At 42.0% G+C, this 17,327-nt stretch overlaps 1 protein-coding gene across 4 annotated transcripts in view; it reads right to left on the reverse strand.

Annotated features, from left to right (window-relative positions):
- FYCO1 (FYVE and coiled-coil domain autophagy adaptor 1) overlaps positions 1-17,327 on the reverse strand; it is a 733,597-nt gene that overhangs the window by 672,338 nt on the left and 43,932 nt on the right. For all 4 annotated transcript variants that reach the window (XM_069216428.1, XM_069216419.1, XM_069216401.1 and 1 more), the window contains exon 3: positions 6,641-6,747. In XM_069216428.1, the coding sequence (XP_069072529.1) occupies positions 6,641-6,747 (107 nt within the window). The remainder of the gene's footprint in view (positions 1-6,640; positions 6,748-17,327) is intronic.

Below are 17,327 nucleotides of genomic sequence, written 5' to 3' on the forward strand. Positions count from 1 at the left end.
TCCAAACGTACAAAGTTGACCGGGACCTCCCAGCCAGCGTATCCGAGGAGGGCTCCAAGGACGTCGGATCAAGATCCAGGCTTACCCCGGTCAAAGGATTTTCACCTCGAAAAAACGACTAAGTCCGAAGGTAAAAATCTCCACCGAGGATTCCCGCGACGTGTATCCGGAGAAGGGTTCCAGAAGGTCAGATTGGACTGGCAGGTTCGTCCCGCTGAAGAAAATCTTCAGAAAAACGACTAAGTGAGAAGGTAAACTTTTGACCGAGGCCTCCCGCGGCCTGTAGCCGAGCCGGGCTCCATCGCGGTCGTCCTTAAACTTTGACTTTGCCCCGGTCGAGGTGCAACCAGATGACCCAATTGGTGCTTTTTGTTTCTAGGGGCTAACGGTTCCCCTATCTGATATTATTCGTTTTTGTGTCATTTTAAAGATAAAAATATAATCTATTTTTATAAATTGGTTTTGGATTTTTAAACTGTTTCCTGTGTTTTATTTAATTACTGTTTTGAGATATTAGAATGCTTTACACTCTGTCTCCTAAATTAAGCCTTGTCACTCGTTGCCAAGCTACCAAGGGTTGAGCTGGGTTTAATTTATTGAGACCTAACTGGACCTACGTAGAGGTTAGTGGCCTATTGCTAAGTGTAGGTACCTACCTGCCCTTACCAATAACCCATTTTTCAACAAAGGAATTTCAGCAAAAGGTGAATGGGGGGGCAAAGGCAAAAATGTTGAGGGTATCCCTGCATGAGAGGATCAAGTCCAACAGATCCTCATTACGTCTTATTAATTTTCTCTCTTATGCACACTCTTTAGAATGTTACACACATGCTAATATGATTTCCCGCCTTGTATCCATCCACCTCTTCAGCTAGCTCATTTTCTATGGGTAGATGTTCTCAGCAAATTTGCAAGAAATGCAGAGAGCCCTTATGATTACAATATATGACAAACGTTTTTCCTGCTACTTTCATTTTAATGAAATACAATAGATTTTCCAGAATTACATGTGCTTTATGTTTAAAATTAGCTTAAAACATTTTCTGAGATATTCATAAAAATACCTCATAGCACCTTCTGCACAGCACATTGCTACCACTAGCAAATCGTCATAAACCCCTCTCCTTTCGTATTCCAGATTGTGACAGAGAACATCCTGAATAGAAATTGAAAACAAATTCAGGCTTTATGCTCTAATTATGTAGGACTCCGTAGAAAACAAACCAAGATAATCAAATTACCAGCTCAAACAGGAAGAAAAATAACAAACATTAAAACAAAGTTAAGGTAACGATAGTAGGCTGATCCTCTAATTTCTGAAACACTAAATTGGATATAAACATCTTACCTCTCATTTCTCAATATCATAAATCACATGGAGGAGTCTTAAAGGCACCAAGACTTATAAGCATTTATCGTGCAGAGCAGTCAGCCAATGGCTCACATCATTAGTTACACTGTCCTGTACCAATTTTCAATTGCCTCTGTTCTACCTTCAAACAGATGCTTCCACTACAGATTGTACACATAGTACCATTTCATGAATCAACATGTTCCAGGCAGCACACACCTAAAACCAGGCCAGTGTGCACGTTTGTCTGTTGCTGAACATTTCCTTCTCACACAACTACAATGAACTCCAGTGTCCATTGCTAAGGTCCTCCCCACGTGTGACTGCAGGCATAAAAGTGCTGCACTAGCTGAAGAACCAGATACATTTCATCACCAATGACTTACAAAAGAAGAACCCCAGGAACAGGTTGGCAAACAGTAAACACTAAACAGAAACCTACACATGAGGTATATATTAAAATGGGCATCCCCACTGCCCAGCACACATGCACCTGATTGGCAGCAAAAAACAATGTAATAGTAATATGGGCTGATCAGACTGTGGAACGATCCACTTTTACCACAACTCCCAGTCGTTCAGAACAAAGAACAAACACACCCTGTTTCCTCTTTCTCCACCCATGGTTCCAGTCACCTGTTTAGATGGCAGTAGACAGTGAGCATCTCGTGGGAAAAAAGTACATCTTTGATAAAACAATATCCAACTCATATTAAACCAGTGGGCTCTGCTGCAAGAAGCAACAAAATAATTTCATCAAGGACTTTGGTTTTCAGGCAAATATTATATGGCATACATTATCAATGTGTTTAGAAGCAGAGCGGTGGAAACCTCCATTCACAGAGTCCAAGGTTTATGCCCAACTGTGGAATTACTGAACCAGGTAAATGATTGGTACAACTGGATTAATAAAACCCCTCACCTTCTTAGTTAAATAGATGTTGTACCAAACACCTGTGAGAGTGTGAATTTTCTAATATGTTTAATAATGATTTTCATAGTAAAATGGGTAATGAATTAATGTGCAAGACAAGTGACTTATGAAAATGTTCGTTTTTCGGTTCTTAGCTCAGCAAAATTCTAACTAGATGCTGTGGTTATTTTCCATGATTCAAAAGCTTACATAAAAGTGTCTTCGATGTTTGTGTAGATGTGCTCACAGCTACCCTTACTGGGTTGCTGCATTAAGTCTTACGAAGTCATGTTTTAACCAAGCATTGCATAAGTTGAAATGTCCTGTTGGTTGAGAATGTTACTAATATCTGGTCTTTCCTCGAGGATGGAAGTGTGTTGAATAAGTAAAAGTTTCTTCCTAAGACAAGGTATTCGAGGGGCGATGAAACAATGGAGCTACAGATGAGTCAGAAGAGGAAATGTTATTTTTGAAGAAAATGTTATAGTTAGCGTAGATTTGTTGTGTTTTAGGTCATCAATTTAGTTGTTGATTGGCTGAAATGAATCCACCCTGTAGATTGACCAATCATAAACTTATTAGGATTTAGTATAACAACCTGGGTATAATTCTCGAGAGGGGGGATTTTAGAGATTTTGAGAGCAGATGAGGTTCGACTCTGATGGTCCGAGACTTATTGGCTGGGTGGGTTTAGCTGTTAGGCCCAAAACTTCTGATAACATAACTGATGGTGCCCCCTGGCTGAAGCAAGCTACTTGCTGTTTCTACTTTATTAATGGTACTGTATGTCATTGAAAAGTAATATGTCTTTCTTTTGCTGTCTAGGTACTAGCTGCAACTTATGACTTAATTGCTGCATATTAATAATATATATATTTTTTATCATTAACTTAGATAGAGTTTTTTCTAAATTTGTGTTACTAAATTATTTTCACATGAAACTAATTTGAAATGCTCATGACTTACTTTGAAATCATTTGATGCTGAACTAATGTATATTTTGCCATTATTACCAGTCTTTGTATTATTAATAAGTGTGATTCTTTTGGAGATTATTTGTTTAATTGTCTTGATCAAATTGAGATTTATAAGATGCTTTAATCAACCGCTATTGATCTTATATGCTTATCATTTGTGTTTGAGAGTTATTTTCGTGACATTAGCATTGTTAATATAGGGAAATAAATCTATGAATTTGTCTTAATAAATTGGTTGCTTATTGATTGGAGTTTAATATTATTGATTGTCATTAACTTTTGTTGATACATCATTCATTGATGTTATCCCCTCAAACCTATGTCGCTTCGATCCATCCTCCTCTAGCGCAGAATCCACTATTCACTGTAGATAATAGCTAGGATTCTGTGGTGCTTCAGCACACTCTTACCCCAGACGCTCGTAGGAACTCAGACAACATCTACCATTTTATTTTAAATACAATTAGGGCTCTAAAAGCCGGGATTCTTGCTGCTGGTAGAGAAGGCATCCCACAGTACATCTGGCTTCAGTCTTACACATGTCAGGCTGTTCCATTGTAGGACTGCTGTCCTCTGTTACATACCTGAAGATTGTCTTCTGGAACTCTTACTTAAACTCAAGGCCACTGAATCTCCAGAGGATCGTATGCATGAAGGTTTAACAGCTGTCATACCCCTGTCCCGGGGAGTGATTAGTTGGTGCTTTAAACATGGTCTGAGGTTGTTTCCCTTAGTCCCAGGCAGTGAGTAGTTACTAGACAGTGACCATGGTGGGCACCGTTGCTTATCACTGGTATTACAGGGATTCTAATACTTGCTGCACTCCAGTTGCAATGACAAAGAAGCCACTTACTATGGCTGACTTGGACCAGCTGTCTAGGCTTGCTATTTATGTGCTGCTTTTGGATTGGAACTCAGATACCATATGAGCCAATAAACACACACATTAAAATCAATCTGAGTCAGAGCGATTATATAATATAATACATGGGATTGTGTAACTCCTGTATAAACAGCAGTCACAAATTTCTTTATAATCTGCGATTTGTGGCACACTAAATCAATGATTATAAAGAAAATACATCAGAGCTTGACTATTATAAGGTTGTTACAGTCGAGTTCTGACATCACAATGCCTGCTGCCAGAGCCTGCAGCCAAGGGGAAAGGCAGGTCAGACCACAGAGCATAATCAAAACAGCTGTTTAAAGCAATAAACGGAATGTTGTTTTTCTTTCTTCTGCTCTATTTTAATAGCTTGCAATAGCAAGTAGAGACAATGTGTTTATTTTTTGCACTTTGATAGAGAAAAGCTAGATTCTTTCTGCATGTTGCTACATGTTCCGACATACTGTTGCTTTCTTTCTTTTTAAAAAAACTGATTTGTATCAACCTGTTTATAATATCAGTTTGCAAACAATATGTTTGTGATGTGTTTAATTTTGCACTACAGGTTTATTTTATTCTTTGTGTTTGAAAACATGCTCATTCTTTCATATGAATGAGCTATGCACCAAGGTTTTAAGTGGTTTGTGAGAAAGGTGATGGTGTGACCATGTTTTATATGGGATAAAGTACCCTTCGGCATACATGATAAGGATATTGCAATTCACCTTGGAGTTCCAGAACCTTATAAAGGAACATGCCCTTTGGCCTCATTCCTTTATAGGGTTATGGAACTCATCAGTGACTTGCAATATCCTTATAATGCACAGTAGGGGTACTTTATTCCTTATATAATGGTCCAGTGAACAGGCATATTTACAAAATCAAAAGTAAGGCAGGTAAAGGTCGATTTAAAACTAATAAAAGGAAAAAATGTTGGATATGATATGACACCAAATGTTAGTCTAAAGCTTACATTATTATATAGAGTAAGGGATCAACTCCGCAGTGGCACTGATCAATGAGGGCCTTTTCAGAAAACTTTAAGGACTACTACTAAACATAATTTACAAACAATTCAACGCGTTGCTGCAAAATATCTTAGCTGTTACAATGTGTTTGTTCATTTTCCTAGCTTACTTTGTATTTTAAAATTAAAGGAAGATGGCTCAGTGGGCCCAATTCAGTGCTAGAGATGATTACCAAAAATGTTAATTTAACTGGTATCCTAAAACAAAATGGATCCCAACCCAAACAAATAGGACTTCTACTGGTTTTCCAAAGCAAACACTGGACTAGGGCACTCATTTACTGCTTGATAGGATGAGAGCACTGGGCATATATTATGTTCTCAGCACAATAAACTCACAGCTATCCTGCCTCATTTAGGGGTGGTGAACCACGGGTTTTAACCTGATAAAATCTAAGCTTACTTTGCCAACAGAAAACATTTATCTGGTGGCACATTCACTGCTGGACCACAAGGTTACAGAGTTTTCCCTCACTATATATGGCTGGAAAGACCATCCCTGGGTTTCCCTTCTAAAGACTGCTATGCAAGGCATGGCAGTTCATATCAGGGAAACAAAGATAGGCCTAGATGCACAGGCAGAAAACACCCTGCTTGTCAGGACTATGTTTTTGTTTTACTGAAACAAATTTTCGCTTTGGTTAAGTAAAAAAAAAAACATTTGCGGCTTTCAGTGCATCTGTCACGTCGGCGTATAAACAGGAGGCATGGAGATCCCCGTCAAGGAGGTAAGGATCTCTCATTATGGCAGCCAGAGTTTAAATCACACCTAAAGTATGCAGTTCGGAGTGTCAGCTATACCAAGGTTCTACATCAGGGGAGGGAAATTGGGCAACCAGGCCCAGTTCAAAGAACTGTCAATGTACAGAGTACTGGGATAGTTGGGAATTGATTGGTACATGGCCGGTGGCTATAATGGGAGTCACAACTGTTTACTGTTAACACCCGTTTTGAGACAGAGGTCACACATGAGATAGTAGTCACCCACTGGACACCCTCAGACATCGTGACACTCTGGATTAGTCACTATTTAGTTCTCATATATATCTGGATTGATCTATTAACAACAGAAACAGAGTAAATCTTTAGATGCAGGACCATGAACAGTACAGTTAAATTGTATGTATTACTTCTCCATAATTTGGGTGGGACTCTCTCAGATATGGTGTTTTAAATATTGCCTCACAAAAATATCATTGTCAGAATATTGCCTACCACAATGTTCTGAATGTAAGTATACAGGGGTAAGTATAGATTTCCAGACTTTCAGTGTTCTGCCTCCCGTATGAAAAGTGGGGTTGAACAGTTTTAAAAAGAATGATTTTTGTTTTTTTTAATTTTGAGTTATGTTAAAATATAAAATGTGTCCTAGGTGACATCGCCAAAATTATGTGCAGCTTATGTGATGGACGGTCATTAAAGAATTATAGCTCTGCTATGGCTAAAATAGTAATACAAATAAAAAAGAGGTGGCTGCATCACTTACTTGCAAAAGGTATTCCAATTTATAGAACAACTTGCGCAATTCAGAGCTGTCATCAGTAACGGGTTCGCCAGTTTCAGTAAACTCTCTGCTCAACTCAGTTACAGCATCTTTAAAGTGAAAAAGAAAGCATTAAAGAAAAGTGAAGTATTATGATGATGGACAATAGTGGTTAGTGTAGTCCTGTTATTAGTGCCACACCGGTCCCGCAGGCCACAATATACTCTATTCTATAAGCCTCCTTGGAAGTGCTACCAGCACATGCAACATTCCCGAATACCTATGATCCTCTTCTCATATTGTCCTTACAATATGTTGCTTCAGTTGGAATTCCTCCCTCAGGAATCGTATCCCGATTATGATCGTTTTATCTTAAATATGATCAAAACACCACTGGCTCCCACTTTTGGAGTAATTTAATTGTGCAATGTGGGCCGTTTCTTTAATTTGTGATACTCTTATGTGATATATTACATGTCGGTATCATACCGTGGTTGAGCACCAAGCAAGCTTGATCACCTCACTGCATTGTTTGACTTAACTGATGTTTAATGTTAATTGATTTATATGATAGATCTTTAAATGCACATAATTTTATTGAAAACACATGGTTTTCTAATTTCTAGGTAATCCTCGTTGTATATAACAAATACGTTAGCACGAAATATGGCAATATAGTTGTATGTGGCATCAAAAGCATAAAACACCTTTTTGCTAGTGATGAGTGTATAATGCACAGGCAAATTATGCATAATTGACAATTACACATTTTCATAAGTTTCATTTACCCCTCAAGATGTATGATTCCTCTTGCATTAGCAACATTTTTCTAATTCATACTGAGCTTTTGATAATACAGATATACTGTGAAATAAAATATGTAATTGGCTCCAAACAGGACTAACTCAAGCAGTATTATTCAATTAAAGAATAGGTGGATATTGCACAACACGAATGAGAGATGGATTGGCAGATTCTCCACAGTACTAAGTTTAGGGGTAGCGTTTAACCAAGGATGTTCACAGGGGAAGGGTGGTCATTAAGAAATCAGAGAACAACCACCAAGTCATAACTGGTTGAGCATTCAAAAAACATTCCTATGATTTTTCTCACCCAATGTTTGTATCTGCACCTGGTGCCAAAACCAAACCAAGTCCAGCATTCCTGTACCAACGTGAGGAGCAGAGGAGGTGATGTGCAGCGTCAATCCATTCAGATGCAGACTCTGTGTCTGTTCTGATTCGAGCAGAGATGTCGTTGTCGTCAAGTTGCACAACCATCAATGTGATGCCCTGTAGCAGCGCTGCATCGCAGGACTCTTTCGCAATGAAGTTGAGGCATTGGCGTTGAGCCTCGCAGCCAGCAATGCAATATCTTAGTCCTCCATGGCAGCGGCAATGCATCAGTGTCAAGGTAAGATGCATTGGTTGCGACTGGCATAATGACAGATGCGTGGATTTTACAGTTGCAGCACTTTCTACCCACTTCCAAGGGCCCAGAACGGGATTGGCACCATGTGGCAGGACAAGACTTGCAGCAAGCAAAGTCCAGGTGATGTTGCAGGATGCAGTGAAGTATATGATGTCCCTGAGACTTCAAAAGAGGAGGCAACCTAGCAAGCCCTTGTAGTCACTTTGGTTCTGTGGATGTAGAGATGTGGGGTCTGGTCCATCTCACTCCCAAGCAAGGAGGGCAGCAGGGCAGGCACAGCAAAGCAGGAGTCCCCCAAAGTCCACCAGCGTCCAGTAGAGTGACAGTCCCTTCAGCAGCACAGCAGTCCTTCCTGGCAGAATGTCAACAAGTCCAGAGGTGTACTGATTTGGTAGGTTCAGAAGTCCAGTTCTTATACCCAGTGTTGCCTTTGAAGTGGGGGAGACTTTAAAGAAATACCCTTGAAGTGCACTAAGTTCTTGCCCTTCCTTCCCTGGCAGCAGATGCATTACAAGGGGTTATGCAGTCCTTTGTGAGGGCACTGGACACATCCCATTCAGGTGTAAGTGTCAGTTCCTCCCTCCGATCCTGCCAGGGTGGGCCTTCAGGATGTTGATAGGCCATCAGTCACACCTAAGCTCCCTTTGTGTGTGGCTGTCTGGAAGGAACTTGCAAGACCCCAGCTGTCACCCTCCCAGATGTGTAGCCAAAGAAAGACAGAAGACACTAGATGATTTAAAGAAAGAAAATGCCAACTTTCTCAAAGTGGCATTTTTAGAATTACAATTTAAAATCTGACTTCACAATAAGTTGTGATTTTCAATTGTGATCCCAGAGACATCAAACTTGTGGACCTGATCGCTTCCCGACTGGAAATTATACTTATAAAATGTAATAGGGCAACCCCAAAGCTAACCTATGGGAAAGATAGGCCTTGCAGTAGTGAAAAATTTATTTGAGATTTTTAACTACCCAGACATGCACAACTTAAAAGTACATGTCCAAACCTTTTAAATTCCTTGCACCCTGCACTTGGGGCTGTCTAAGGCTTAAGGGGTGACATACGTATTACAAAGGAGGGTTTGAGCCTGCAAGAGAGTTAACTTGCCAGGTTGACATGGCAGATTAAAACTGCACGCACAGGCTCTCCAATGATAGGCCTGAACCATGTTTAAAGGGCTACTGCAGTGGGTGGCACAGTCAGTGCTGCAATTCCACTAGTAGCATTTACTTTACAGGCCCTGGGCACAGGTAGTGCACTTTACTAGGGACTTATGAGTAAATTAAACATGACATTTGTGGAGAAGCCAATGTTATCAGGTTTTAAGGAAAGAGCACTGGTCAGCAGTGGTAAAGTGCCCAGAGTCCTAACACCAGCTAAAAAGAAGTCAGCAGAACAGGAGATCATAAGGCAAAAAGTCAGGAGGAAACCATGCAAAGGATGCCAGGTCTAACACGGATGTTTCTGCTTTACAAATGTCAGCCAAAGGTGTGCCCTTCTTTCTCACAGTGTGCATGTGATGAGTTTCAAAGGGTTTAATGTACTGATGTCTATCAAACCTGAATGCATGTATCGATTCCTACATGAGAAATAGCTCTACCTTGAAGTAGTGGCAGAAACTAAACAAAAAAGGGTTTTATCTTTCTAGTAGGCTTTGTACTGTCAATGTACTGCACAAACACTCTTTTAACATCAGGTGCATGTAGAGACATTTTAGTTCAATTCTGTGGATTTGTAAAAAAATGAAGAAAAAAAAAAAGAAATTTGAAAAAGAATTGGAGTCAGTTACATGGACTGATTTATGTGAAACAAAGATTCAAATCTAGGTAGAAAGCATGGGTGTGCATGGAAAACTATGTTGCCTTTGTGTACCTGTAAATGTGGTTCCACCACTGGCAAAACATGCAACATACGCATGGTATTGTTACTGAGAATAATACCTCCAATGTTCATATTAACTCTTGAGTGCAGAGTACAGTATGTAAAGTCCTACATTGTTGTTTTGTTGATAGCATATTTTTTTTTAGATCTTCTTCTAAGTGCCACAGTGAGTCTATTATGAGAAGTACCCTAAAATGAATGCATGTTATCTATTCTGGACATAGGCAACGGCAGCCCCAAAAAAAACTCCTCTAGATGTGCACGCAAAGCTGGAATTCTGAAACATTAATAGCTATTTATTAGCTTCTTGAGCTGAAACAGGAAGAAGATCAACTAGTCGTTTAACACAGCAGTTAGCAAAATGTTTTCACTTTATTATATAGCCTGTTTTGGAGAATTCATGCCAGTTCCCTTCACTGTTGACTTAGCAAGTGGTCTGATTTGATAACCTACTGAATAGATGTGCCTGCATTTTTCAGGAGAAAAGAGCACAGTGTTTGAAGTGCCCAAGTTATGTAATTAGGTTCATCGTCTTTGGAGCTTAACACATCTTGCCTTTGAAATGTAAAGGAACTAACAGGGAAAAAAGATTAAGCAGAAGTTCCTGCTCTATTTAACCACATAACTTACTCAGGAACGTGTGCTGTAGCTATCTTCAGGAGTAACATTGCCATTTTCTGTTGTCATGTGTTGCAAGTAGATCTACGAATAAGATCGCCCACTTGTGAAGTTATTTGTTGTGGTAACGTGTCTTGCTCAGTCAAGAGACACACTCTTGGTGACTTCAACTCAACTGGAATGCAACATTTTTGTATGACATTGGCAAGTAATCTAGAATAGCTGTTGCTGCAGCAGGGATCACACCAGGACCCATATATGACACCATAACAGTTAAAACAGTTGTGATCATGCTGTAATCACAGCAAGGGTCACAGCTGCCACTGTGACAGGGCAACAAAAGTGTTCATCAGAGGAGGGGGTCACAGCAACAACAGTCATGACAGCTGTGACCAAAGCAGCGTCTCAACTTGCCACAACAACAGTAACAATAGCAGCAACAATAGCTATCACTACAGAAGCTACAAAAGCAGCTACAGGAGCTGCTGTTACAACAGTCGCAACAACTGTTACAAGAGTTGCCACAAGGCAGCAACAGTTGATACAGGAGCAATACCAGCACAGCAATGCCCACAGCAATACCAGCAGTAGCGCAAAAGCAATGACCATAGCAGGGATCATAGCAGTGACAACAGGTGCCACCACAGCAGGGTCAACAGTAGCAATGCCAGCTGTTACCACAACAGAGAGAATAGCCACACCAACAGAAATTCCCGCCGATTTAACCACAGCAGGGACTACAGCAGTCACCAATGCTACAACCTCAACAGGACCAACTGCAACCACAGCTGTCTTTAGTTGTCTTTAGAACAGCAATAGCAGTGACAAAATCTTCTACTACAAAAGGGGCCACAGTAGTAACAACAGAAGCCACAACAGCAGCCAAACCACAGATGAGCATTTCCAGCACTAAGGCAACAAAAACAGCTGCAGCAATAGCTGCAACTGATGACAGAATCTACACCAGTGACAACAGCTTCCACTGGAGCTGTAATCACAGTTATGACCCCATCTACAACAACTGCCATGACAGGAGAGACAACTGCTGCTACAAAGGCAGTGGACAAAGCAGGCAGAACAACAGTTATTCACCATGGCAAAGGCATCACCGGTTGCTGCAAGGGTAGGACAACAGCAGTGACCAAAGTTGTCACAAGTGAGAAAGTGGGATGCTTGACTTGATCTCAGCCATAAGTAATTACTCTGGGGAGATTCCAGTCCATTTTTAACCCTGTACCACTAAAGACACGGACTTAACATATGCATATCACCTTTGGACCGGTTCTAATAAGAACAGCCTACTCGAACTGCTAAGTCATATCACTTCCTAACATGAACAGACGCAAGTCCAGATAGGTTTTCAATTAGTTGGGCCTCTTCATTGAAGTATAGATCGGGTCCTTTAACATAGTGAGCATGGGGCCCAAGTCTCAGTACACCCTTTGTACTTAGGGCATATCATTGAGAAAAGTCAATAGGTAATAGCCTTACCTACTACTACTGTGAATGTGTGAATACTTTGAAACATACAGAAGTACATACAAATTGTTTGTTCTATATGCTTCAGTAACCAGTCACTTTCTGCGGCTTCTTTGTCTGTGCCCTGTTTGTTATTCCCCTTCTTTCTTTGCATGCAGCACGTTACACACTGATACAGCACAAACAGCCTGTGGGTATTTGTGCATGAATCTGTATGCACATTGAAACTAGACGTGGTGCACTTGCCACTGATGTTTTCCAATGAAGGCTCAGGGACTGTAGATTAAATGCTACTAGTGGGCCTGCAGTACTGATTGTGCCACTCACATAAGAGCCCCGTAACCATTTCTCAGGTCTGCCTTTGCAAGGCCTGTGTGTGCAGTTTCACAGCCAATTTGACTTGGCATTTAAAAGTACTTGCCAAGTCTTAAACTCCACTTTTTCTACATATAAGTCACCCCTAAGGTAGGCCCTATGTAACCCATTGGGCAGGGTACTATGTAGGTAAAAGGCAAGACATGTAGCTCTGTAGTTCATCTGTCCTGGTAGTGTAAAACTCCTAAATTCATTTTACACTGCTGTGAGGCCTGCTCCTTTCATAGTCTAACATTAGGGCTACCCTCACATACTGTTTGAGTGGTAGACTCTGATCTGAAAAGAGTAACAAAGTCATATTTAGTATATCCAGAATTATCCTGCTGACTGGTGAAGTTGGATTAAATATTACTATTTTAGAAATGCCACTTTTAGAAAGTGAGCATTTCTCTGCACTTAAATCCTTCTGTGCCTTACAATCCACATCTGGCTGGGTCATTTGACAGCTCCCTTGTGCATTTCACTCAGACAACCCCAAACACAGGATGCGCAGTCAAACCTGCACACATCTGCATACTGAATGGGTCTTCCTGGGCTGGGGAGGTGGAGGGCCTGACACTTACATGTCAAAGGACAGTGGCCAGCCCTCACACAATGGACTGCCAAAACCCCTACTGGGACCCTGGCGGACAGGATGGAACTGAAAGGGGACCTTGTGCACTTCTAAGTCACTCTTTGAAGTCTCCCCCAGTTCAAAGGCACATTTTTATATAAACTGGGTCCCTGACCCTACCAACTCAGACTCTTCTTGACAAGATACCTCCTGGGAAAGAAACTGAACCAGAACCTGCAACCTGCTAAGAGAAAGCTGCATGGCTGCCCAAAGGACTCACCTGACTGCTTTGCTGTAAAGGACTGCTGCCTTCATCTCTGCAAACTTCTTGTGCGGCGCAAATCGATGCACAGCCTGCCCCCGGTGAGAAAAACACTGCATCGCCAAACTCGAAAGACGTAGCCTGGCTCCCTGAATGGAGATCGACACAATGCCAGTGTTGCGACCGGAACTTCGATGCACGGCACACCGGATTGACGCATCGATGAGACGAAGCAGCTGGACTTCCTGCGAGAGGAATAGACACAGTGCCTACCGTATGACAGAAATTTCGCCGCATCACCCACCTAATTGACGCAGCTCCTGTGACTTCGTCCTGCATGCCCAGGACTTCTCCGCATCATCCCCTGGGCATCCAAATACCCCACAAAACGAAGGCGATCCAAGCCTGCGCACCGGAAATCAACACAAAGCCCTTGCTGCACGGAAAAGCATTGACGCTTCATCTGTGTGGGCCTCGAGAAACCGACGCACACCTCCCCGTTTTCCATGCAACTCCTCCTCTGCAGTCCAGTGCGGATAATTTAGATGGAAACTAGGTACTATGCGCTTGCAAGAGACCATTGTTGCTTTAAAGAACTTAAAACTCATCTTGTCATTACAATAGTGATATTTCAACTTCTACTTATCAAATCATAATCGTTTTGACCTTAATCTACTCAGATAAATATTTTATATTTTTCTAAACCTGTGTGGTGTTTGCACTGTGTTATTGCATGAATTATTGCACAAATACTTTACACGTTGCCTTCTAAGTTAAGTCTGATTGCTCAGTGCCAAGCTACCAGAGGGTGGGTACAGGATCATTTGGATTGTGTATGACTTACCCTGACTAGATTGAGGGTCCTTGCTTGGACAGGGGGTAACCTAAATGCCAACCAAAGCCCCAATTTCTAACACTGTCCAAGTAGGGACCCTCTCTCTACTTAGGGTAAGGAAGACACACAGCTCAGAAAACCCCTTTTCACTCCCTTGGTAGCTTGGCACAAGCAGTCAGGCAATGTGTAAAGTATTTATACAAAAGCACTCCGTAACACAGTAAATACACCACAAAAGGACTCCACACCAGTTTAGAAAAATAGCCAATATTTATCAAAGTCAAACAATTCCAAAATGACAAAAATCCACCATACACAATCATAGATATGAATTTTTAATACATACAAATTAATGGATGTGTTGTTTTGGTACAAAGTACCTGGTATGCAGCGGGTCTGTGTTGGAAAAGCAAGCGATGCATTGATTCCTTACTCACAAGTATGGTCGTGCGTCGATTCCTTTCCACTGGGCAAGTGATGCGTCAATTATTTCCTTGCAGGGAAAAGATGTCTTGATTTCCGGACAAGCCGCCTCAGGTCCATGCAGTGTAGGTGTTGAAGATGTTGATGCCCCAGGGTTGATGCGTGGAAAATTTCAATGTGCTGTGCGAAGGGTCCGCGTTGAGAACAGGCGCTGCATTGGTTCTCCAGCCGCGAGGCAGGCCCTGCATTGAATTTCCTGCCACAGGACAGGCGCTGGGTCGATTTGTCTGATATGCACAAAGGTGTCAGCTCCTCCCTCCCACTGTAGTCCAGGACCACTAGTCAGGATATGCAGGACTCACCTCAGCTTCCTTTGTGTCATTGTCTAGAGTGAATTCACAAACTGCCCAACCGGCAGTCTGACCCAGACGTGGATTAAGCAGCCAAGCAGTGGCACAGAATGGTTAAGCAAAGAAAATTCTCACTTTCTAACAGTGGCATTTTCAAACTGATAATCTAAAAAATAACTTTACCCCAAAAAAATGTTTTTCAATTGTGAGTTTAGAACCCCAAACTCCAAATCTCTATCTGCTCCCAATGGGAAACTGCACTTAAGGGATATGTAAGGGCAATCTCCTAGTTAACCTATGGGAGAGACAGGCCTTGCAATAGTTAAAAACAAATTTGGTTCTAGGTCACCATCAAGGCATGTAAAACACACAAGTAAATGTCCTACCTTTTAAATGCACTGCAGCCTGCCTATGGGGCTACCTAGGGCCTACCTTAGGGGTGACCTACATGTACCAAAAGCAAACGTTTGGGCCTGGCAACTGGGTACACTTGCCAGGTTGAATTGGTAGTTTGAAACTACACACACACACACAGACACTGCAATGGTGGGTCTGAGTCATGTTTACAGGACTACTCATGTGGGTTACACAATCAATGTTGCAGACCCACTAGCAGCATTTGATTTACAAGCCCTGGGTACCTGTATTGCACTTTACTAGGGTCTACCTAGTAAATCGAATATGCCAATCAGGATAAACCAATCACCAATACAATTTAGACAGGGAATATATGCACTTTTGCACTGGTTAGCGTGGTAAAGTGCCCAGAATCCTAAAGCCAACAAAAACAGAAATAGGAGGATGGAGGCAAAAAGTCTGGAGATGACCCTGCAAAAAGGGCCAGGTCAAACACCTGGTAAAAGGTTTATTTTGCCAAGTCAAAATGGCAGTTTAAATCTGCACAAAGGTGACAATGATACTCAGAAACATGTCTCAAAGGGTTATTTAAGTGGGAGGCACAATAAGTGCTGCAGGCCCACTACAATTTACAGGCCCTGGGTACAGCTTGTACCACTATACTGGGGACGTATTTGTAAATTATATGTGCCAATTGGGTGTACGCCAATTGTATCATGTTTAGAGGAGTGAGTACAAGGAGTTTAGCACTTCTTAGCAGTGGTAAAGTGTACAGAGTGCCACAGCCAACAATAATTAATTTCAGCAAACACATGGAGGAAGAACACCCTAAGGGCTGTAAGGTCCAACAGGTACATTATATTAAAATAATGGAAAGCAAATGTAGGAAGGTGGCTCTGTATATACTAGCTCAAAGTGAGAGATAGTGTGCAGTGTCCAAGGGTTCCCCAGAGAGGTCGATAGTGGCAAAATTAGATAATACTAATGCTCTATTTTATGGTAGTGTGGACGAGCAGTAGGCTTATCATAGGGTAGTGTTAAGGATTTGTTGTATATACACAGGCAATAAATGAGGAACACACACTCAAAGACTTAACTCCAGGCCAATAGTTTTTACCATAGAAAAATATATTTTCTTAATTTATGTTAGAACCACAAGATTCAAGATTTGAGGTAAGTACATAAAATGCAAGGTACTTCACACAGGTAAGTATAGAACTTTGATTCAAAGCAGTAGTATACACAGTTTTAGTTAAAATGTCAATAAGCTATTTTAAAAGTGGACACGGTGCAAAGATCAACAGTTCCTGGGGGAGGTAAGTTTGGCTAGGTTTTTCAGGTAAGTAAAGCACTTACAGTCAGTCTCCTGGGCATAGGCAGCAACCGTTGGGGGTTCAAGGCAACCCCAAAGTCACTGCACCAGCAACACAGGGCCGGTCAGGTGCAGAGGTCAAAGGAGGGCCCAAAACACATAGGCGCCTATGAAGAACAGGGGTGCTCCAGTCCTAGTCTGCTTACAGGTAAGTGCCTGCGTCCTAGGGGAGCAGACCAGGGGAGTTTTGTAGAGCACTGGAGGAGACACAAACAGACACACAATACATACCCTCAGTGGCACAGGGGCGGCCAGGTGCAGTGTGCAAATTAGGGGCCAGGTTTGCTATAGAAAGCAATGGAGGGGCCCGGGGGTCACTTAGGCGATGCAGGCAGGGAGCAGGGGAACTTTTCGGGCAAGCCACTGACTGGGCTAGTAAGAGGGCCGCCTGCTGGTCACTCCTGCATGGAAGGTGGTTCCTCTCTGTCCTGGGGACTGCGGGTGCAGTGCTGGGTCCAGGTATCGGGTTCCTTGTGACCAGGCAGTCGCGGTCAGGGGGAGCCTCTGAATCCTCTCTGCAGGCGTCGCTGTGAGGTTGCAGGGGGGTCAACTCAGGGTACTTACATCGTCGTAGTCACCTGGGAGTCCTCTCTGCGGTCACTGGTACCTGTCGGATGCGTTGCTGTGTAGGTTCTTTGAGTCTGGAGACAGGCCAGTAGGGCTGGGACCAAGTCAGTTGTCGTCTCCGTCGTCTTTGCGGGGCCCTTCAGATCAGCAGTCCTTCTTTCTTCAGGTTGCAGGAATCTGATTTCC

This window comes from Pleurodeles waltl, chromosome 2_1 (genome assembly GCF_031143425.1).
Source record: "Pleurodeles waltl isolate 20211129_DDA chromosome 2_1, aPleWal1.hap1.20221129, whole genome shotgun sequence".
Classification (NCBI taxonomy): domain Eukaryota; kingdom Metazoa; phylum Chordata; class Amphibia; order Caudata; family Salamandridae; genus Pleurodeles; species Pleurodeles waltl.